Source organism: Scylla paramamosain, chromosome 7 (genome assembly GCF_035594125.1).
Source record: "Scylla paramamosain isolate STU-SP2022 chromosome 7, ASM3559412v1, whole genome shotgun sequence".
In the NCBI taxonomy this organism is placed as follows: domain Eukaryota; kingdom Metazoa; phylum Arthropoda; class Malacostraca; order Decapoda; family Portunidae; genus Scylla; species Scylla paramamosain.
The window spans coordinates 23,738,741-23,762,781 of record NC_087157.1 but is presented as its reverse complement, the minus strand read 5'-3'; the positions used below and the strand labels follow the sequence as shown (position 1 = coordinate 23,762,781).

Below are 24,041 nucleotides of genomic sequence, written 5' to 3'. Positions count from 1 at the left end.
TACTATCAGACTCATGTTTTAAGATTCTGGCTTTGCACATCAGTCACTTTTTTTGTGAACTGTAATTCTGTTGGTTTCCTTCAATGTCTAAGTCAGTGAAATAAAGAAAAGTACATGTTGCCCATCACTAATTCAGCACCATTGGGACCTGTATGGTGTCAGATTAATGATTATGCCAGATTATAGAGAGGTTAGGTTAGAATGCACTTAACCCAACTGTTAATCACCTAATCCTACTTTTAAAATATCCCATAAATCAGTATTAGTTGATTAAGAAGAAGGGCTGTACTGATATTACTTTTTTCACTGAAACCAATTTTGGTACTTCATTTCTGGCTGTTATCATTTGTATCAGTACAGCCAATACTGTTAGCAAAGAAATTGAACAATTTTTCTTTGTTTCTTTGTCATTAACTGTTGAAAAGCCAATGATGAATTAGTGATGGAACCAGATTTGTGATGGTTGACCTTTATATAAAAAAAATTCTATACTATTAATTTTTTATGAATAATTTTATTTTTATCTCAGATGTTTGGCATGCACATCATGCTTGCACATTCTTAATACCAGAAGAGACTAATTAAATGTCTGATAGCATATCACACATATAAAGCCTACATCACAATGAGGAGTTACACTCCTCATTGTCATAGCTGCCAAACTCTTAACATCTTTGCCTTACAATACTATGTAATACTTAAGAGCAATTAGTAACTTTAATTATTATTGCTTTTAGAAAAAAAATAAGACCAAAGAAAACCAGACTCAAGTATGGCAACAGCTGAAGAACAAAGTATTACGTATGTTGGTGCTTTTCAGGTGAGTGTTATGATTGTTATTTTTCAAAAACTCAAAAAAATTTGATAAAATTTAATCAAACAAGTATTTTTATGACATTGTAAACATCAGAATTGTTGTGATGACTAATAATGTCTTGCTCATTTTAGAACCCCACAGCTGAGATGTCGCACTCTGGTGATGTGTTTTGATTTCTTCACGGCATCAGTAGTATTCTTCAGCCTTTGCTTAGGAGCTGTTAACTTGAGTGCTGATCCATATATTTACATGGCTTTGAGTGGACTAGTTGAGATCCCATCCTACTTTTTGATGGGACCACTAGTGGCACGTATGGGAAGGAAGGGACCCGCCATTGGCAGCTTTCTCTTCGCAGGGATTACCATTTTAGTTCTTCCTGCCATTCCTTCTGGTATTTTACACTTAAGAGGACTATTCTATTGGCATCTACCAAACTTATGTACTATTGTAACTGTTAATTCCTCACCTCAGTCAGTGTTCATTGTATTGCTGTTCTACTATGTATATTTGCTGTGGATCTTGTTCCATTTTGGCATTTACTTTCCAACTACAGTGATATAATGCATGCATATATCATTAAGTAGCCACTGTATAGATTGTACTGGAATGAACTGATAAAGAAAAGCATTTTGTATATTTTTGTGTAACTTGCCTTACCTTGAAAGGATATGCAGGCATTATTTTGAAAAAGTGTGTAATGTTAAATTTAAAACTTTTATTTTGCAGGCCTGTGGCAGGTGAACATGGCGATGGCTTTGCTGAGTAAGATGGCCATCAGTGGTGTGCTCATCGAACTCTTTCTTTACTCCTCAGAGATCTTCCCTACAGAAATACGCATCCAAGGTCTTGGCACTGGAATGTTTCTTTCTCGTGTGGGGAGCATAATAAGCCCGTTCTTCAATGATCTTCTAGTAAGTACTATTTCAAATGTTGGTGTTTTACCTTCTAATAAGTACTATTTTTTCTGTTGGTGTTTGCAAGTTTTTGTATATATATATATATATATATATATATATATATATATATATATATATATATATATATATATGAAGCCGCACCGGCTGGGCATCAATTGGCTCTCAGGTGATCTGTTTTACTGATCACACCCATCATCGTAGGGTCGAGGAAAGGCAGTTCTCCCTGACACGTTTATTGATGAGGTAGGCATGACCGTAAGAACTGCGAACAAGTTCTCGGTCTCAATTTCTTACAAAATAACATTATACACGGATATTAAACACTTTCAACATATTACAATATTCATTAACAATACATGCAATTAACTTAGCACTATGACAATCAGTTTTTACTACAAAATTAAAGTATTTACCTCGGTCACCATCCTGCCCGTCTTTGTCTGAGCGCGACTTGGCCGTGAGTGATGCCCGCAGGCGACTAGCAGGTTAACCCCACACTACCAACAAGTGAGCATCGGCTTCGGTGCCTAATATAGCATTAAATACTGATACTTACACATATTACACGTTTTCATGCAAATAGAAAGCTATTGAACATTTCACTTATAAATGCCGAGGAATAATGACGTGAGGTACATACGCTTTACATACAGTAACAATATATATATATATATATATATATATATATATATATATATATATATATATATATATATATATATATATATATATATATATATATATATATATATATATATATAATCACTGCCCATTTAATTTTTAGAGTAAAAAGAAGAAATGGTCCAAGTAATATATTTACCAACATGGCCTAAACACAAGAGATGCTTGATCATGCAAAAATAAATGTAGTTTTCAGTTTTCAAGCATGACATTTTGCACACAATTAAAGGGTATACTTGCCACCTTAAATGATGCCAGCAATCTTCAGAATCAAGTATTAAAAAAAACAGGGAGATTTCACTTGAGTGTTAAGTTTATTCCTTCCTCAGAATACAAAAAAATATGTATATACTGCATTAGGATATAAGATTCTCTCTCTCTCTCTCTCTCTCTCTCTCTCTCTCTCTCTCTCTCTCTCTCTCTCTCTCTCTCTCTCTCTCTCTCTCTCTCTCTCTCTCTCTCTCTCTCTCTCTCTCTCTCTCTCTCACATGCTCGGCTCACAACCAAGAAGGTCCAGGTTCAAATCCTGGGCGCGGTGAGGCAAATGGGCGAGCCTCTTGATGTGTAGCCCCTGTTCACCTACCAGCAAGTAGGTACGGGATGTAACCCGAGGTGTTTTTTTTTTTTTTTTTTTTTTTATGTAAGAAGGACACTGGTCAAGGGCAACAAAAATCAATAAAAAAAATGCCCACTGAAATGCCAGTCCCGTAAAAGGGTCAAGGCAGTGGTCAAAAATTGGTGGATAAGTGTCTTGAAACCTCCCTCTTGAAGGAATTCAAGTCATAGGAAGGTGGAAATACAGAAGCAGGCAGGGAGTTCCAGAGTTTACCAGAGAAAGGGATGAATGATTGAGAATACTGGTTAACTCTTGCATTAGAGAGGTGGACAGAATAGGGGTGAGAGAAAGAAGAAAGTCTTGTGCAGCGAGGCCGCGGAAGGAGGGGAGGCATGCAGTTAGCAAGATCAGAAGAGCAGTTAGCATGAAAATAGCGGTAGAAGACAGCTAGATATGCAACATTGCGGCGGTGAGAGAGAGGCTGAAGACAGTCAGTTAGAGGAGAGGAGTTGATGAGACGAAAAGCTTTTGATTCCACCCTGTCTAGAAGAGCAGTATGAGTGGAACCCCCCCAGACATGTGAAGCATACTCCATACATGGACGGATAAGGCCCTTGTACAGAGTTAGCAGCTGGGGGGGTGAGAAAAACTGGCGGAGACGTCTCAAAACACCTAACATCATAGAAGCTGTTTTAGCTAGAGATGAGATGTGAAGTTTCCAGTTCAGATTATAAGTAAAGGACAGACCGAGGATGTTCAGTGTAGAAGAGGGGGACAGTTGAGTGTCATTGAAGAAGAGGGGATAGTTGTCTGGAAGGTTGTGTTGAGTTGATAGATGGAGGAATTGAGTTTTTGAGGCATTGAACAATACCAAGTTTGCTCTGCCCCAATCAGAAATTTTAGAAAGATCAGAAGTCAGGCATTCTGTGGCTTCCCTGCGTGCTATGTTTACCTCCTGAAGGGTTGGACGTCTATGAAAAGACGTGGAAAAGTGCAGGGTGGTATCATCAGCGTAGGAGTGGATAGGACAAGAAGTTTGGTTTAGGAGATCATTAATGAATAATAAGAAGAGAGTTGGTGACAGGACAGAACCCTGAGGAACACCACTGTTAATAGATTTAGGAGAAGAACAGTGACCGTCTACCACAGCAGCAATAGAATGGTCAGAAAGGAAACTTGAGATGAAGTTACAGAGAGAAGGATAGAAACCGTAGGAGGGTAGTTTGGAAATCAAAGCTTTGTGCCAGACTCTATCAAAAGCTTTTGATATGTCCAAGGCAATAGCAAAAGTTTCACCAAAATCTCTAAAAGAGGATGACCAAGACTCTGTAAGGAAAGCCAGATCACCAGTAGAGCGGCCTTGACGGAACCCATACTGGCAATCAGATAGAAGGTTGTGAAGTGATAGATGTTTAAGAATCTTCCTGTTGAGGATAGACTCAAAAACTTTAGATAGGCAGGAAATTAAAGCAATAGGATGGTAGTTTGAGGGATTAGAACGGTCACCCTTTTTAGGAACAGGTTGAATGTAGGCAAACTTCCAGCAAGAAGGAAAGGTAGATGTTGACAGACAGAGCTGAAAGAGTTTGACTAGGCAAGGTGCAAGCACGGAGGCACAGTTTCGGAGAACAATAGGAGGGACCCCATCAGGTCCATAAGCCTTCCGAGGGTTTAGGCCAGCGAGGGCACCTCACTGTCCTGGTGTGTGGAGTGTCAGTGGTCTCAGTCCTACCCGAAGATCGGTCACTATGAGCTCTGAGCTCTTTCTGTAGGGGAACGGCTGGTTGGGTGACCAGCAGATGACCGTAGGTGAATCACACACAATGCAGCCCCCCCCAAATCCACAATACATATGAACCACAATCATACACTACAGCCTTTCCCATAACCTTCCTTTTCCTCTCCCTCCACTGCTGTCTACATCCATTCACCTCAGCCTATTACATAATTATGAGGTCTTCAAAAAGTATCTCACCTTAGAGTCTGGTAAGAAGTGATTACTCAAAAATGATAAATTTAACAATGTGGTCAAAAAAGCAGACTTACTCTGTCTTCAGTTTGTTTAGATAATTTTGTTGGTACCTGAGGTGGAGTCTGCTGAACTTTTGGTGTAGGAGTTGCCTTCTTCCACAAGTTGCCAGCTAACTGTCATCCAGGCTGTAAGTGTTGACCTCAGTGTCTTTTCCCTCTCCTCACAAGGCTTCAGGTGGATACTGTTGTGAAGACTACCTTGTGTGGTGATGGTAGTAGTATGTAGTATCTATGAAGCTAAATTTAATTCTGGCTGGTGGTTAATGTTTATGACTTTATAATCACCACATTCCTTCATGAACCACTTGCTACTACTACATTTTAATGTTTTTTTTTGTTATTGGGCTTCTTATGTTGACAGGTGCCTCTGTTCCCAATGGCAATGCCACTAGGGGTTGGAGGGATGTGCATCATAGCCGGCCTTTTAACACTCCTGCTTCCAGAAACCAAAGGAGCAAAGCTGCCAGATCTGATTGAAGAGGTGGAAGGTAAATGCTTACTGGTTTACTGAGTTCATTCTTACTTATTTGTATGAAAACTGCAAGTATGTATATACAGTATATATAGAATTTTTTAGAGGGATATATATATATATATATATATATATATATATATATATATATATATATATATATATATATATATATATATATATATATATATATATATATATATATATATATATATATTTTTTTTTTTTTTGTAAGAGGGCCACTGGCCAAGGGCAACAAAAATTTTAGAAAAAAGACCTACTTGGGTGCCAGTTTCCAAAAAGATTGCTGAATACAAAAATCAAATAACTGAGGGTAAGTGTCTTGAAACCTGCCTCTTGAAAGAGTTCAAGTCACAGGAAGGAGGAAATACAGAAACAGCCAGGGAGTTCCAGAGTTTACCAGAGAAAGGGATGAATGATTGAGAAATACTGTCTTGTGCAGTGAGGCCATGTTGAGGGAAGGCATGCAGTTAGCAAGAGAAAAACTGATGGAGACAACTTGGAATGCCTGACTTCGTAGAAGCTGTTTTAGCTAGAGATGAAATGTGAAGTTTCCAGTTTAGATTATAAGTAAAGGACAGACTGAGAATGTTCATTGTAGAAGAGGTTGACAGTTGAGTGTCATTAAAGAAAAGGGGATAGTTATCTGGAAGATTATGTCAACTTGATATGTGAAAGAATTAAGTTTTTTGAGTCACTATACAATACCAAATCTGCCCAAATCAGAAATTTTAGTGATCTGAATTCAGGCATTCTGTGGCTTCTTGAAAGGTTGGACATCTACAAAAAGACTTGGAAAAGTGTAAGGTGGTATCATCACCATAAGAGTGGATAGGACAGGAGGCTTAGTCCCATATGCAAATCATGCCTACAACACAAAAGGGTAACACCAACATATAGGGAGGTCCCATTATATGAGTATCATTATACAAGAAACCGATGATATTAGATGTTTAAATTAGGGACTATTTTCTTTACATGAGTGCAAAAATCTGAGGATACAAGGCTCAGTCTGAGGCAAGTAAAATTACAATTTTAAATGTGTGCCTACCTGCAGCCTTCCACCAACACACCCAGGCTATATGGTAATGTATGATGATTCAGATGTGCAGAGACAAGTTTGTCAACACTGGAAGACAACCACACATCCCTCTCCCTTCCTTATCCCCTTCCATGTTCCTTGTCCATTTCCCCCCCTGCCAGTCCTCTTTTGAAGTGAACTTGGTGTCTCTCATACTTTCACCCTTACAGCTTTACTGCTTGTTATTATACTCATGCTCTGTCATCATTTTGCTTGCAAGCATATTTACAGTACAGTATAAGTACAGTGTACAGTGCTTTATGTGACTGAGTGGTGGTTAGGTGTGTTAGTGTTACAGCTAGTATGTTCTTTCATTTGCTGTCTTTGATGCAGTGTTGTGTGCATGACTGACCACACGGTGTGTAGATTGTGTATTAGTTTGCCTCTTAAGTGTTAACTATGCCTCCCAAGAAGCCAATGAGTTTCTGTTCAAGTCCTAGCAGGAAGGCTAAGTGAGGTAGAGTACCAAAGACACTTGCAAAGAAGCTAAAAATTGTTTTATATGTTTAATTGATGTAAAATGGTGTTCCTTGTATACTGTAACAGTTTTGTAATATAGATATATTTTTTGTGTTTGGTACTATATGTCTTAGCTTAAAAACTTCCTTTGACAAGGGTCACAGAACGTAACCCTTTTTTCTCCATTAGTTTTGGGTTTCATCATAAAAGAGTTAACTATACGAGCATTTCAAATGGAACTTAACTGCTCATATCATTGGGACTTCCCTGTACACCTTCAAATTGAATACCTCACCGCCCCTGGGTGCCGCGGACCAAGCAAGCGCTTTCAATGTTTGTGTTGTGGTGGCTGTGTTAGTATGTTGCCACTCCACTCTTCAGTTTTGCTCCTTTTTTGGTCTTTGTGTGCACCCTCTCTTCATTATGGCAGTGCTGTCTCCTTTAGACTCTGCTGATGTCCTGAAAAGATTTTTTCCAAAGGGGGAGTCTAGATCATGGTCTGGATGTGGGTGGTCAGTTCTCTGCCAGTCAGCTACCCCTGATTCCAATGTGGATATGAGCAGTGTTCCTGTCAGCTGCAGACACCTATGTTCTACCTATCACAGGGTTATTTCTATTGCTGCCCATGACCATCGTTCTGCATGTATCAGTTGCCATTCTTGTTTTTGCTCTGTGGATTTGCATTTTTCTGAGTGCCTAGATTGGTTCATGGAGTTGATGGCAAAGGTGTTCAGCCACTAGACTAGAGGAAGTTGCAGGCCAAGAAAGAGAGCAGAGCTTGCCACTCCACTTCCCAAACCCCTTTTCCCCCAACCCCTCCTGACACAGGAGCTTCAACTCTCATCATTGGTGGGGGAAAAATGGGGATTGATTTTCTAACCCGTCTCAGGACCTAGAGTGTAGCCGCACCGGCTGGGCATCAATTGGCTCTCAGGTGATCTGTTTTACTGATCACACCCATCATCGTAGGGTCGAGGAAAGGCATTTCTCTCTCTGACGTTTATTGATGAGGTAGGCATGACCAGCCGGTGCGGCTACCAGCCGGTGCGGCTACATAGAGTGAGGCCTGGCTTATGAGTGGTGCCAGGACATGGGAGACTATTCAGCATGTCTTGCTACTGCAGCCATTATACAATATTAGGGGTGAGGCGACAGTAGGGCCTGCTCCCTTGTCCTCTTTGTCCACAGCATGAGAGGAAACCTGCTACTATCATCCCTCTTCACTTTGTCCTTCTAGCCACTGCCTTTCCTCTGCTACTGCAGCAGGTAGTGCATGTTGCACCAGGGACAACAGAGGTCAACAGACTTGCAGTAAGCACTTAGTGATCCCTTGTGCTTCTTCACCCATCTTGCCACTGTTTCTGCGTCCTCTGTCCCACTGTGGTAGATTTTGTAACGTTCATCCAGGAAGCCTTTCTGCAGGGTGGCATACGTTTTGTCCTGCGGCCAGTCATCAGAGTCCCTTTTGATGATGTGGATGGTGAGTTCGTCATTCTCGCTTCCTTCCTCATCGCTAGAAGTTTCTGCAGATGTGTCGTCTGTGTCCTTCCTGTCCTCCTCGTTTTCTGTTTCCTGGTGGGGCGTCTGTTAGTGAGTGTGGGCTGTCACTGGGTCCATGGCTTCTGTGATTGCCTTTAGAAAGTCTGGAGATGAGGGATTTGGTGGGAGGTGGACATCCTGCAGAAAGTTGAGTTTCAGGCTCTCAGAGAGTACTGCCTGAAAACTTCCAGGGTCTGCGCTGTTCACCATATGTGCGTGCAACACACACATAAGGCTTGCCATGTTAAGCCCAGCAGTGTTCCCTGGTGTCTTGTTGTGGGCAGCCTACATGTAGCTCACATTGGGTTGGGTCCTTTGTGAACGTAGCTGCTCCTCTTTCTGCTCTAGAACCTCTCTCATTACTGGGCATCGCATTGCCCTGGCACTGTGTGCTCCCCTGCAGTTGACACATTTCTTGTCCTGCACCCGACAGTCTCTGAATGTGTGCTCCAAACTGGAGCACTCAGAACATTTAGTGAAGCTAGCAGGGTGTGGGCAGTTGGGTGTCATGTGTGTTTCCACCTCATTGCACCTGTTACATGAGAGCAGGGGGATGTAAACTTCCTGCTTGATTTGTGGTGAAGGTACCGTGAGGTTGAAAAGCAGGAGGCCTGATTCCTTCACCTTTTTGGCCATTTCGCTCTCCTTGAACGTTACAGTAAAATCCCTCTCATCCGGCATTTGAGTATCCGACAGCTTCAAGTATCCGGCACATTTTTTCCCGAGCCTTAAAATCAATAAAAAATCAATGTGTACTCATAAAATCGATTAAAATTCCCGCGCGAGGCATACTTTGTCCCCTCGCCACCAGAGTGCACTGCTTCGCGCCACCGGCAGCCCACTGCACTGTGTTTACTCAGTGACTCAGTCGCCTTTTTTTTTTTTTTTTTTTTTTTTTATGTAGGAAGGACACTGGCCAAGGGCAACAAAAATCTAATAAAAAAAATGCCCACTGAAATGCCAGTCCCATAAAAGGGTCACAGCAGAGGTCAAAAATTGATGAATAAGTGTCTTGAAACCTCCCTCTTGAAGGAATTCAAGTCATAGGAAGGTGGAAATACAGAAGCAGGCAGGGAGTTCCAGAGTTTACCAGAGAAAGGGATGAATGAATGAGAATACTGGTTAACTCTTGCGTTAGAGAGGTGGACAGAATAGGGGTGAGAGAAAGAAGAAAGTCTTGTGCAGTGAGGCCGCGGAAGGAGGGGAGGCATGCAGTTAGCAAGATCAGAAGAGCAGTTAGCATGAAAATAGCGGTAGAAGACAGCTAGATATGCAACATTGCAGCAGTGAGAGAGAGGCTGAAGACAGTCAGTTAGAGGAGAGGAGTTGATGAGACGAAAAGCTTTTGATTCCACCCTGTCTAGAAGAGCAGTATGAGTGGAACCTCCCCAGACATGTGAAGCATACTCCATACATGGACGGATAAGGCCCTTGTACAGAGTTAGCAGCTAGGGGGGTGAGAAAAACTGGCGGAGACATCTCAGAACACCTAACTTTATAGAAGCTGTTTTAGCTAGAGATGAGATGTGAAGTTTCCAGTTCAGATTATAAGCAAAGGACAAACCGAGGATGTTCAGTGTAGAAGAGGGGGACAGTTGAGTGTCATTGAAGAAGAGGGGATAGTTGTCTGGAAGGTTGTGTCAAGTTGATAGATGGAGGAATTGAGTTTTTGAGGCATTGAACAATACCAAGTTTGCTCTGCCCCAATCAGAAATTTTATAAAGATCAGAAGTCAAGTGTTCTGTGGCTTTCCTGCATGATATGTTTACCTCCTGAAGGGTTGGACTTCTATGAAAAGACATGGAAAAGTGCAGGGTGGTATCATCAGCATAGGAGTGGATAGGACAAGAAGTTTGGTTTAGAAGATCATTAATGAATACAGTAAAATCCCTCTCATCCGGCATTCGAGTATCCGGCAGCTTCAAGTATCCGGCACATTTTTCCCCGAGCCTTAAAATCAATAAAAAATCAATGTGTACTCATAAAATCGATTAAAATTCCTGCGCGAGGCATACTTTGTCCCCTCGCCACCAGAGCGCACTGCTTCACGCCACCCGCGGCCCACTGCACTGTGTTTACTCAGTGACTCAGTCCCGCGTGTGCACTGTTTATCGCCTGACGCCTTCATCATGTCTAAAGTTGTAGAAAAGAGGAAGCATGTTGTGCTTACAGTTAAGCAACTGATCAGATCAGCTGATCTTTGTTATGGTAAGATGCGTAAGTGTAGGGTGGTGATTGTGGACATAATTTCACTTCTATTCAAGTATCCGGCAATATTCAAGTATCCGGCATGTCGGCGGCCCCGTTGATGCCAGATAAGAGGGATTTTACTGTAATAAGAAGAGAGTGGGTGACAGGACAGAACCCTGAGGAGCACCACTGTTAATAGATTTAGGAGAAGAACAGTGACCGTCTACCACAGCAGCAATAGAACGGTCAGAAAGGAAACTTGAGATGAAGTTACAGAGAGTAGGATAGAAACCGTAGGAGGGTAGTTTGGAAATCAAAGCTATGTGCCAGACTATCAAAAGCTTTTGATTTTTTTTTTTTTTTTTTTTTTATGTAGGAAGGAAGGAAGGTGTAATAATCATGGAGGATAGCAAAGTTTTAGGCTAGTTCACCAGGATGGTCAGTGAAGGAAGAGGAAAGCCAAAGCTGGTGGTGAACATTGAAGTCTCCAAGAATGGAGATCTCTGCAAAAGGGAAGAGGGTCAGAATGTGCTCCACTTTGCAAGCTGAGTATTCGAAGAATTTCTTATAATCAGAGGAGTTAGGTGAGAGGTATACAGCACAGATAAAGTTAGTTTGAGAGTGACTCTGTAGTCGTAGCCAGATGGTGGAAAACTTGGAAGAATCAAGAGCATGGGCACGAGAGCAGGTTAAGTCATTGCGCACATAAACGCAGCATCCAGCTTTGGATCGAAAATGAGGATAGAGAAAGTAGGAGGGAACAGAAAAGGAGCTACTGTCAGTTGCCTCAGACACCTGAGTTTCAGTGAGGAAAAGAAGATGAGGTTTAGAAGAGGAGAGGTGGTGTTCTACAAATTGAAAATTAGATCTTAGACCGCGAATGTTGCAGAAGTTAATGAAGAAAAAGTTGAGAGGGGTGTCAAGACACTTAGGATCGTTGACAGAAAGGCAGTCCGACCTGGGGACATTCATGGTCCCCTCCCCAGATGGGGAGATTTTAAGATGAGTGAAGGGTGTGTTTGTGTTATTAGGTGCTTGTAGTTTTGTGTGGTGGAAGAGAGTTGTCTTTAGAGGGCAGGCTGTGACTGCCCCCTTTGTGTTGTGAGACACAAAGGGAAACGTTCAGTGAGGTCACAGCTGGGTTTAATGATACGTTCACAGCACCCCCTGAACAGTGCTTTAGACCTCACTGGGAGTAATTATCGTTTCGGCAGGTGTCTACTGCCTCCTCCTCATGCCTAAAATTGTAGAAAAGAGGAAGCGTGTTGTGCTTACACTTAAGCAGCTGATCAGATCAGCTGCTGATTAAGATCAGCTGATCTTTGTAATGGTAAGATGCGTGATTGTAGGGTGGTGATTGTGGACATAATTTCACTTCTATTCAAGTATCCGGCATGTCAGCGGTCCCGTTGATGCCGGATAAAAGGGATTTTACTGTATTTCTATAGTGTTAGAGCATGGAAATTTGTACACCTCCTCCACCTTTGACCATGCATATTTTTCCTCTAGCTCCTTTTGAAGCTCCTCTGTTGTGAAGTGCATGAGGAGTTCATCTAGACAGAAGCAGATCACAGTTCTTTGTGCCTTGAGCTCCGAAGGAAGCAGTGGTGTGAATCCATTTTCTTGAAGCTTCTTCGTCTTGGATTCCTTGAAGATGTGGTCAGTGTCCGCATCTGATGCATCCCAAACCGGGATCAGCCTGATGATTTTCACCTCCAGAGCAAGTATCTCCAGGAACTTCCTTTTTATGGAGAGCTCCTTGGGGTGGGCATGTTTTATCCTAACCCTCCCCATTTTTAATATATATGGGTCATCAAGTCAGGAACAGGGCACAAAACCACTGCAGCACTCACTATTGCTTGAGGCTTCAGCTGAGATTGCACTGTACAGTGTATATATCCTGGGTGTTACATGTGGAGGACACTAGGAGAGCACTTCACTGTATACATATCCTGGGCACTAACACTAACACTAACAGCTAGTCGCTGGTCGCATACTACTATTTATACCCTGTCATGACGTCATAGGACATCTACCAACCAGAGTGTTAAGAAACTATTACGCATATGGCAACACTAAATCAGTGCATACTATTGACCATCATGAATGAAATATTTTCACATCATTCATGCGATTTCTTTGAATACTGGATGAAGGGACACTATTCATGTATCATTCCTTTACACTCCATTTCGTTCATTTGTAGATACCATTTGCAAAACTTCCTGAATAATAATATTATTATTCATGATTATATGGTTTAGTATAAATAAACAATTAAAAAGTAAGCTAGAGTGAAACAAAAGGCTTGAAGTTTTTTTTTTCATGTTTGAGGGGCACTGGCCAAGAGCAACAAAAATATAAAAAAGATCCACTGAGGTGCCGGTCATCAAAAATTGCAAGATAAACGTGTTAAAACCTCCCACCTGAAAGAGTTCATCGTAGAAAGGAGGAAATACAGAAGCAGGAAGTGAGTTCCAGAGTTTACCAGAGAAAAGAATGAATGATCGAGAATACTGGTTAACTCTTGCATTAAAGAGGTAGACAAAATAAGGGTGAGTGAAAGAAGAAAGCTTTGTGCAGCAAGGCTACAGAAGGAAGGGAGGCATGCAGTTAACAAGATCAGAAAAGGAGTTGCTATGAAAATGATAGTAGAAGATAGTAAGAGATGCAGCATTGCAGCAATGAGAGAGAGGCTGAAAATAGTCAGTCAGCGGAGAGGAGTTGATAAGACAAAAAACTTTCAATTCCACCCTGTCTAAAAGAGTGGTATGAGTAGAACAGTTGAGTGTCATTGAAGAAGAGGGAGATGGTTGTCTGGAAGGTTGCATTGAGTTGATAGATGGAGGAATTGAGTTTTTGAGGCATTGAACAATACTAAGTTTGCTCTGCCCCAATCAGGAATTCTAGAGAGCTCAGAAGTCAGGATTCTATGGCTTCCCTGTGAGAACTGTTTACTTCCTGAAGGGTTGGATTTCTACAAAAAGATATGGAAAAGTGCAGGGTGGTATCATCAGCATAGGAGTGGATAGGACAAGAAGTTTGGTTTAGAAGGTCATTGATAAATAATAGGAAGAGAATGGATGACAGGACCCTGAGGAACGCCACTGTTAATAGATTTAGAAGAATAGTGACCATCTACCACAGCAGCAATAGAATGGTCAGAAAGCAAATGAAATGAAGTTATATAGAAAGAAGGATAGAAGCCATAGGAGGGTAGTTTTGAAATCAAAGCTTTGTGCCAGACTCTGTTAAAAGCTTTTGCTATGCCTAAGCCAGCAGCAAAAGTTTCACCAAAATCCCTAAAAGAGGATGACCAAGACTCAGTAAGGAAAGCCAGAAGATCACCAATAGAGTGGCCTTGAAGGAGCCTATACTGGCAGTCAGATAGAATGTTGTTAAGTTATATATGTTTAAGAATCTTCCTGTTGAGGATAGATTCGAAACTTTAGAGAGGAAGGAAATTAAGGCAATAGGATGATAGTTTGAGGGATTAGAATGGTCACCCTTTTTAGGAATAAGCTGAATTTAGGCAAACTTCCAGCAAGAAGCAAAGGTAAATGTTGATAGAAAAGTCAGAAGAGCTTGACTAGGCAAGGTGCAAGCACAGTCACAGTTTCAGAGAACACTGGGAGGGACCCCATCAGGTTCATATGCATTCTGAGGGTTAACACTAGTGAGGGCATGGAAAACATCATTGTGAAGGATTTTAATATGTAGCATGAAGTAGCCGGAGGGAGGAAGAGAGGATAAAACAAGCCCTGAATCGTCCAAGATAGAGTTTTTAGCAAAGGTTTGAGCAAAGCATTCAGCTTTAGAAATAGATGAGATGGCAGTGGTGCCATCTGGTTGAAATAAAGGAAGGAAAGATGAAGAAGCAAAGTTATTGGAGATGTTTTTTTTTTAAAGATTTTGACACTTTTAATAAAAAACACATTTGTTTAGGTCATGCTGATATAGGTTGGTCTGGTTGGACAAAGCCTGTGTTAACGTGCACTTTACAGGAAATGAACAGGTCAGACTTGACTACTTTTAATTTTTTTTTATGTATATGTACACATATAGATCTTAATTATCATTATAATATACAGTAAAATCCCTCTCATCCGGCATTCGAGTATCCAGCAGTTTCAAGTATCCAGCACATTTTTCCCCGAGCCTTAAAATCAATAAAAAATCAATGTGTACTCATAAAATCAATTAAAATTCCCGCGCGAGGCATACTTTGTCCCCTCGCCACCAGAGCGCACTGCTTCGCGCCACCTGCGGCCCTCTGCACTGTGTTTACTCAGTGACTCAGTCCCACGTGTGCACTGTTTATCGCCTGACGCCTTCATCATGCCTAAAGTTATAGAAAAGAGGAAGCGTGTTGTGCTTGCACTTAAGCAGTTGATCAGATCAGCTTCTGATTAAGATCAGCTGATCTTTGTTATGGTAAGATGCGTGAGTGTAGGGTGGTGATTGTGGACATAATTTTACTTCTATTCAAGTATCCGGCATGTCGGTGGTCCTGTTGATGCCGGATAAGAGGGATTTTACTGTAGAACTGAATTTTTATAAGAAAAATAAAAAAAAAAACAGGCTTTTTTATTTATTTATTTATTTATTTTCTTTTTTTTTTGGAGGGGGGGTGGAAAGGGGTTGATGCCATCCCTGATTTAAGTAGGTAATACATGAACCATAAGGTTTTAGCTGAGTGTGACGTGCCAAGTTAGACTCAAGCTAACAATGAGTCCTCCACTGCACATCCCTGCTCAGTGTCTTGTATTCAGCATAGCGTCTTATTGTATGGTTAAATGCTACTGGGCTTCAAAGTTCTGTCATTAGTTTTGGACCCAGATTATAATATCTCGACTGTGCAGTGGCATCTGCTTCCTCCTCAGGCCTTGCCATTTCTGGGGTGTTTCGGCCTGCCTTCCGGGAGGGTGCAAATGGTACTGTTTAGCAGGTGGATGTAATATTCTATGAGTGTGGGTGGATTTTGTTTTGTTGCTTTGAGGGTGGAAGCTCAGAATATTACTATCCTCATACATTTTGCCCCTCGTCATAGCTATGCCTCCTAGAACATGGTTAGCAATTCTTTTTCAGCTGGAGTTGTTTGGCAGTTGTAATATTCCCTTACCTTTTGGCGACCTCATTTGTTTAACTTACCAAGGAAAGCCAGAAGGACCCTGTGAAAGTGAATTTGAGCCCAACATTACACTGCATAGGAGGCAGTGTAGGGAGATTGACCCCAGTAGTGGCAGCCATGAAGGGAGTGGGTGAAACTGGCATTGTGACTGTTTAGGGATTGCAGGAGACCAGAAAGACCCTGTAAACCTGAAGTTGGGTCCTGCACTAGATTATGTAGGTGGTAGTCTAGGGAAGCTGACCCAAGTCAATGGCAGCTGTGAGAGAGGTGGAATCTGTGATAGTAACAACATACACATATATACAGTAAAAATCCTATTTTGGCATGTATGGAACTAGACAGCTGCCAAAACACTGAATATGCCCAAAGATCAGATGCGAAACTCATCAGCTATATTAGCATTGAATAAATAAGAACAGGCTTCCATTTATTTATTTATTTGCAGAAAACACAAACTAATGTCTCGAAAGCAAACAATATATGAGTAGCTGGCTGTGACATAGGGTCAAGCGCCAAAAGCAAACAAACAAGTAAATTGCAATTAAAGGTAAGCATCCTGCATGCGTCTGTCATTCACTATCGCTTTACTTTACCTGTAAAGTGTGTCCTATACAGAGTATATGCAATTGTGCGTTATATCTCATTACAGACTACATTTTCTCGGCTTTTTATGTGATATATTTCTGATTTCGTTACATTGAATAATTAAAGCGTTATAAAATGAGAAAATACAGTGTGTTGGCCAGAAACATTTTCAGATTTTGAAACTTTCACATAGCCCAGTAAACCCTTGAACAAAAAAAAATCTGTTGCCATGCAGCATTTCTTAATAATTCATTAAGAATAGATTCAGACTGCAAAGTAAAACATTCCATGACAATAATTTTAGTGCTTCCTGCTGGCTCAGTTGCGTTGTCTCGGCGCCACTCTCTCTGGGATATATATATATATATATATATATATATATATATATATATATATATATATATATATATATATATATATATATATATATATATATATATATGGACAACACTGCCAGACGTACGGTAGTTCGTTTCCCCCCCCTCTCTCTCTCTCTCTCTCTCTCTCTCTCTCTCTCTCTCTCTCTCTCTCTCTCTCTCTCTCTCTCTCTCTCTCTCTCTAAACCGTCTCAGGGCAATAAGACAGTTTACAGTGAGGATCTGTTATTTATAAAAAAAAAAAAAATCTCCCACTCTTTAAAAGATTCGCAAGTCTTTGCTTTTCAAGATCACATGAGAGAGAGAGAGAGAGAGAGAGAGCACTATCACCATGGTAATGCGCTGTTTTGATAGTGCACTTTCTCTCTCTTAGCAATAATAATTGTACCTTAATAACATAGCTTCCTATAATAACTTGACACAAAACATAAGGCTATTAGCATTAACATTCCATACGACAGTTTGGGCTGATTGGTGTGGCACATACGATAAGAGAAAACTTGGGTGCCCCTGCAATTAAGTTTTTTTTTAATTGTCATTTATGAAAACTTTCATGTGTGTAACACTATTTTTTCTTAGTAACAATAGTGTACACTAATGTTCTGCATTAAAATTAAGTATCATTATCAACAGCTGCTCCTTCAAACATCTGATATTTACCGATGAGGTGTACACTGCAGTGATTAATGGACATTAGCTGCATGCACGATAGAGATACGATTACATCAGTGTTATTTCCAAGATGTAAGGGAAATTACAGAACAGAAAATCTCTCTCTCTCTCTCTCTCTCTCTCTCTCTCTCTCTCTCTCTCTCTCTCTCTCTCTCTCTCTCTCTCTCTCTCTCTCTCTCTGAGTCAGTCCTTCAGTTGTCATAGAAATATGAGGCAGTTGTTTTTTTTCTGGGTGTAAGTATGACACACACACACACACACACACACACACTTACGATTTGAGGTGGTTGGAGAGTACTAAATTACAGAAGAGGTGGTCATGGATGAAAGTGGGATAAATGGGGGGAGATGGGAAGGCAAAGGTATCAGAAAAGAGGTAAGTGGGCAGCTGTGTGTTTACGCACTTGTGAGTGAGTCACAAGGAATGAATCAGGGAGGGGGAGAACTGTATCCCCCACAGTCTCCTCTTCCTGGAGAGAGAGAGAGAGAGAGAGAGAGAGAGAGAGAGAGAATAATGTAGGGAGGAGGGTAAGAGGGCAAGGAATGAACAACGGAAGGGGGAACTGTACCCCCCTCCACAGTCTCTCCTCCCCGGAGGAAAGGGGAATAGGATGAAGAGGATAGGGGAATATGGAAGATAAGGGAAGGACTATAGGGGGGAAACTATGATGTAAGGCTCTGTCAATGAGACTTCGTCATTCTGGATAGAGGGTGGAGCATATTACGTGACTGGTGGGAACAGGGAGGGTGGGAAGAGCAATAGAACCTCAAGGACATATATGGAGACTGTCAAGGCAGTATATGGGATTGCTCAACAACAAATAAAATAGAATCCAACCACGACGCCTACGTAGGCGTCATTGTATATGCCACTAGCGCTCCATGACACCTACATAGGCGTCATCATATTGTAACGCCCGGGTATTGTTGTTTAGTCTAAGTTGCCTTTATTTCTTTCTGTGGGATTGAGTGTGTGACGTGCGTGTGTGTGTGTCAGCTGTGCCTGGTGTCTGGCAGTGGTGCATGGATGGCGGGAGAGAAGTCGCGTGACTGCAGTGACTGGGCAGTGTGTTGTTGGCCCCGCTCTGGATAGCTTGTCTTTGCGTGTCCTCCGTGCCGAGTGCCTGTTGCGTGAGCCTGAAGAGTTTGACTGTCCCTGCCTGTGTCTGTAACTGCCTGTAACTAACGGAACTAGTAAAGGAAGAAAGTGTTGCCCACTGTTTGTCTACCCGCTCTGTCTGGCTGTGCGTGAATCACGTGGGACGTGGTACCCTTAGCATCTCTTGTCTAGCCTGCTGGTGTTCCCGAGTGCTGTCCTGACTGTCGGGGGAATTGTGGGCGTCTACGGGAGTGCTGAGGTTTGTGCTTTCGTAACAATGGTGTCAGGAGTGGGATGCTAAGTGTGTGCTCGTACAGACCTACGTGACTCGAGTGGAGAAACCATGGCAGACAAGGTGGTAGACAAAATGGCGGGCGAGAGTGGTGCTGCTGACCAGTGTGAGGGACTGAGTGGGTCTAGTCACGACTCTAGTGATGCTGGTGACGAGAAGCCCACCCAGATGGACCTCCTCATGTCCCAACTGGCGAGTATGGCTCAGAAGCAGGAGGAAAGGCACCAGCAAACCGTGGCAACACAAGCTGCCCAAACTGAACGACTGATGGAAGCCCTGCAAAGCAGCCTAGGTTCTCTGAGGGCTGAAACTGATCGCTCGTGTGAGGCAGTGAAACAGGAGGTAAAAAGTGAACTCCAAGCCTTGCGGGAAGAGGTGGCAGACCTGCGTGAGGGCGCGAGTGTTTGGCGGCAGGGCGCGTGGCCGCCACGTGGCGTCTTGGCGGGAGGTGTACAGCTGCCCGCAACCCCCGCCTGGCCTCCCGTGACTAGCCCAGGACCTGAAGGGAGTGTGGCCTCAGCCCCACCTGCTGTTGGGGGCCTTGGATGGGGCCCTGTGGGGGAAGCAGGTCCTTGGGAAGCACCCGAGATGGCCGTTGGGGGCTGGCCGCCCACCCGGGACAGGAGGGGAGGGCTTAGCCTGCCCCCTACACCGCTGGGCTCACCTCCCCGTGCCGCCTCCCCGCCCCCGAGCCCTAAGGCAGCCCGCTCGTCACCTCGTCACGTGAGACGCAAGCCAGCGGAGTACGATGGTAAGGTCAGCTGGGAGTCTTACGTCGCCCAGTTCGATATGCTGGCCTTGGCCCAGGGCTGGGGGGAGGCAGAGAAGGCCCTGCAACTAGCGACAGCGCTGCGAGGCCCGGCGTTGGAAGTGCTGGGTCATCTCCCTGCCAGCCAGCGCACCTCATACGCAGCAGTGTCCGAAACTTTGCGGCGACGTTTCGGACACCGTCATCAGGCGGAGGTATACCGCGCCCAGCTTAAGAAGAGGACGCGAGAGAAGGACGAAACCCTTTCCCAGCTGGCGCAGGACGTAGAAGGGCTGGTGAGGAGGGCGTATCCAAGCGCGGCCGAGGACATGGTCGTTGTTCTGGCGCGCGACGCGTTCGTAGACGCCCTCCAGGACCACCAGCTCCAAATCTATGTGAAGCAGGCACACCCAGCTGACGTGCAGGTGGCGTTGGCACGGGCTATGGAGTTTGAGGCCTTCCTACAGACGACGACCAGCCTCTCTTCTCTTGCCCAGCCTCGCGGTGAGGTACGGGGCCGGAAGGCGAAGGTGGAGCACAAGGCGGCGTCACGGGAGGCGAGCCCGTCCGAGTTCGCCGGCCGCTGTTGGGGCTGCAGTGAGAGAGGCCATAGACGCAGCCAATGTCCGAGGGGACGAAGGACGCGCTCCCTCGATCGGCCTAACTCCAAAGCCTCCCAGACGTGCTGCGCCGCATGCGGCAAATCGGGCCACCGCTCCAGCGCCTCCCCCAAGCCCAAAGAGGTTGCTGAGGCGGGAAACAGCAGCGGGCTGGAGGAGGGGGCGACCTCACAGCCTGCCAAGGTGCCAATGCCCCGTGCTGTGTAAAGTGCCACCTCACCGTCAGCGCAGTGCAGGTACGAGGTGCAGTTGATGGAAGGCCTTGCTGCATGACCATTGACAGCGGGGCTGAGCGCACCATCGTGCAGCGGAGGCTGGTAAGTGCTGAGTGGCTCCCGTGCACCGTGGACAGGCTGTGTGGAGTAACGGGGGACTGCATGCCGTTGCAAGGCCCAGTAGACGTTCGAATAAGTGTCGGCAGCGCGGAGGTGAACCTGCCCGTGTATGTTGCCGAGCTGGAGGAAGAGTGTCTGCTGGGTTACGACTACCTGAAGAAGACCAGGGCCTGCGTAGACTTTGGACGGAAGGTGATAAAGGTATGTGGATACGATGTGCCTTTCCTTCCGGAGGTCGGCCGGTCGGAGGTAGTGACGACACGGCGGATGCAGTTGGCCCCGCGCTCTGAGTGTCGAGTACAGTGTCGACTCGCACGGCCGATGCAGAGCACGGAGGGCCTAGTGGAACCAGCCAGCGACTGTCGACTGGCTGACGGAGTGGCAGTCGGAAGGAGCCTCGTGCAAGCGGGGGAGAAGGTAGTCACTGTCTTACTGGCTAACTTCTCCGACGAGGCTCGCAACATACCCGCCGGAACAGCGGTGGGCGAGTGCGTGGAGGTGCAGCGTGCCGAGGCACCGCCGCAGGGTGAGCGGGCGGCCGAGGGAGCCCCGCTGCCGAGCTTCCTGGAGGATCTAGCGACCCGGAGACAGTTGTCACCACCCCCAGCGAGCCAGAGGAGGCCGAGGCTGAGGAGTCAGGGGTGGGCGACGGCCGCGACTCAGAGCCAGCAGAGGAACCTCAGCCCACTCGGCCGCGCAGGGACAGACGCCGCCCACGGCGTTATGATGATTTTGTGTTGATTGACTCTGAGGGAGAGATATAAGGAGAGGCAAGGTCGGGTCGACCTTTTTGTAAAGGAGGGGGTGATGTAACGCCCGGGTATTGTTGTTTAGTCTAAGTTGCCTTTATTTCTTTCTGTGGGATTGAGTGTGTGACGTGCGTGTGTGTGTGTCAGCTGTGCCTGGTGTCTGGCAGTGGTGCATGGATGGCGGGAGAGAAGTCGCGTGACTGCAGTGACTGGGCAGTGTGTTGTTGGCCCCGCTCTGGATAGCTTGTCTTTGCGTGTCCTCCGTGCCGAGTGCCTGTTGCGTGAGCCTGAAGAGTTTGACTGTCCCTGCCTGTGTCTGTAACTGCCTGTAACTAACGGAACTAGTAAAGGAAGAAAGTGTTGCCCACTGTTTGTCTACCCGCTCTGTCTGGCTGTGCGTGAATCACGTGGGACGTGGTACCCTTAGCATCTCTTGTCTAGCCTGCTGGTGTTCCCGAGTGCTGTCCTGACTGTCGGGGGAATTGTGGGCGTCTACGGGAGTGCTGAGGTTTGTGCTTTCGTAACAATATTGAAGGGGTTAAGGGGATAAGTGAGTCATTACCGGCCGTATGCCCCAGCCTACTTATATAGTATAGGAGTCTCCATAGTAACCTGCCAGGGAGTGTGGTTGCGTATAACACACTCCATACTCAGGGAAGTGACTCCTCAACTGCGTATTTGTGCAGGTTGAGTTCTTGTACATTGAGCGGTTAATGACTCCTGTGTTCGTGGCCACTCGTTTGTAGTTGTATCCCTTGTTAGTGAGCTTGCGTTAAATGCTGCTACTGTTGGCTGAAGCTGATCAGCCATAGAGGACTTAAACAATTAGCCGTGTAGTGAACTTCAGTCCTGACAAGGCCTGCTGTCCAGGAGGCAGTAAGCGACACTGCTTGGCTTAAGACTATAACACGCAGTTGGACAGTGGGAGGACTTGTTATGAGGGCAGTTGTCCAGCGGGATTTTATACATCGACCATATGTGTTATTGTTTGTTATAATTGTTTCTTCCTAGATTTGGTTGTCAATTCTTTCACAGCTGTGGGAGTTTATTATTGTTAAAGTGTTTCCCTTGTCTGTAGGTGGGTAAAACAGACTGATGATCTCGATTAGTGTGACCTAGTGTTACAACCATTGTGAAAATGGTGTAGGAGTCACAAGTGACCCTGTACACCCGTATTTGAGCCCTACACTGAGTCCACGTAGGAGGTGGTTCAGAGAAGCTAGTCCAGGTGTGGCAGCTTTGTGAAGGGGCTGGGAACTGTGGTTGTAACAGAAATTGGTGACCCTGCCAGGATAGCTGGAAGTTTCATTGCCACAGGGAGACAGTTTGTTTCGTTATCTTGTGTGTGCCAACATTCAGTGTAAGCCATGGAGGGCAAGGTTGGTAGCAGGGGTGACTTGTAACCTGAGTCTCTTTCCTCTGCTGGAAGCAGCAGTGTAGGTTTACCTCAGTTCAGTGTGAGTACTCCTAGTCCAATCAGCATCCATGGACACTTTAGCCCTGCCCACATCATTGGTAGCTTCTCCCAGACTGAAGGCATGTCTGAGGAATGAGATTCAAATTTGAGATGAGAATAATGGAGCTGGAAGCAGAAGCCGAGGAAAGGAGATTGAAGACTGAAGAGGCTAGAGAAGCCTGGAGGCTTGAAGCCAAGAGAGAAGCTTAGAGGCTTGAGGCCGAGGAGATGGCCAAATTACTTGAGCAAGAGAAAGCTGAGGCTTCTTGAAGCAGAAAAGGAGGAGAGGGAGAAGGCGAGGATGTATGAAAAAGGCTTACAGGCTACAGTTCTGTGTAGGAAAGAAAGGGCCTAGTGATTTTTATCTGGAATGTGCTCGCTATCTCGAGGAGATGTTCGAGAAGTGGATTGCTAGCAAGCAGGCCACCTCTTTTTGTGAGTTAAAGGAATTCATGGTAATGGAGCAGTTTATTGACCACTTCACTCCAGATGCTTAAAAAATGCACTTGCTCATATACGGTGTGGGCTTGTGAGTGGTAACATACAATATCTCTCTCTCTCTCTCTCTCTCTCTCTCTCTCTCTCTCTCTCTCTCTCTCTCTCTCTCTCTCTCTCTCTCTCTCTCTCTCTCTCTCTCTCTCTCTCTCTCTCTCTCTCTAAGTCAACCCTGCAGTTGTCATAGAAATATGAGGCAGTTGTTGTTTTTCTGGGTGTAAGTAGGACACACACACACATACATTTACGATTTGATGTGGTTGGAGGATAGTAAATTACAGAAGAGGTGGTGATGGGTGAAGGAGGAATAAATAGGGAGGGAAAGCAAGGCGAAGATATCAGAAAAAAAAAAGATTAGTGGGCAGCTGTGCGTTTATGCACTTGAGTCAGTTGTAAAGAATGAACCAATGAGGAGGAGCTGTACCCCCTGCACTGTCTCCCCATCCTGGGTAGAGAGAGAGAGAGAGAGAGAGAGAGAGAGAGAGAGAGAGAGAGAGAGAGAGAGAGAGAGAGAGAGAGAGAGAGAGGGCAAGGGAGGAACTGTAACCTCCCAGTCTCTCCTCCCTAGTGGAATGGGGTATAGGATGAAGAAGAGGATAAGGGGATATGAAAGATAAGGGAAGGACCATAGGGGGAAGCTGTTATATAAGGCTCTGCCAATGAAACTTCCTCATTCTGAATAGAGGGTGGGGCATGGGGTAGCTCATTTATGTTACTG

General features: G+C 44.5%; 1 protein-coding gene across 1 annotated transcript in view; it reads left to right on the top strand.

The window, feature by feature from the left end:
• The window catches only part of LOC135102244 (organic cation transporter protein-like), a 125,839-nt gene that overhangs the window by 82,342 nt on the left and 19,456 nt on the right, over positions 1-24,041 (top strand). Inside the window, exons 9-12 of the mRNA XM_064007124.1 lie at positions 738-820; positions 949-1,208; positions 1,544-1,728; positions 5,364-5,490. Of these exons, the coding sequence (XP_063863194.1) occupies positions 738-820; positions 949-1,208; positions 1,544-1,728; positions 5,364-5,490 (655 nt within the window). The remainder of the gene's footprint in view (positions 1-737; positions 821-948; positions 1,209-1,543; positions 1,729-5,363; positions 5,491-24,041) is intronic.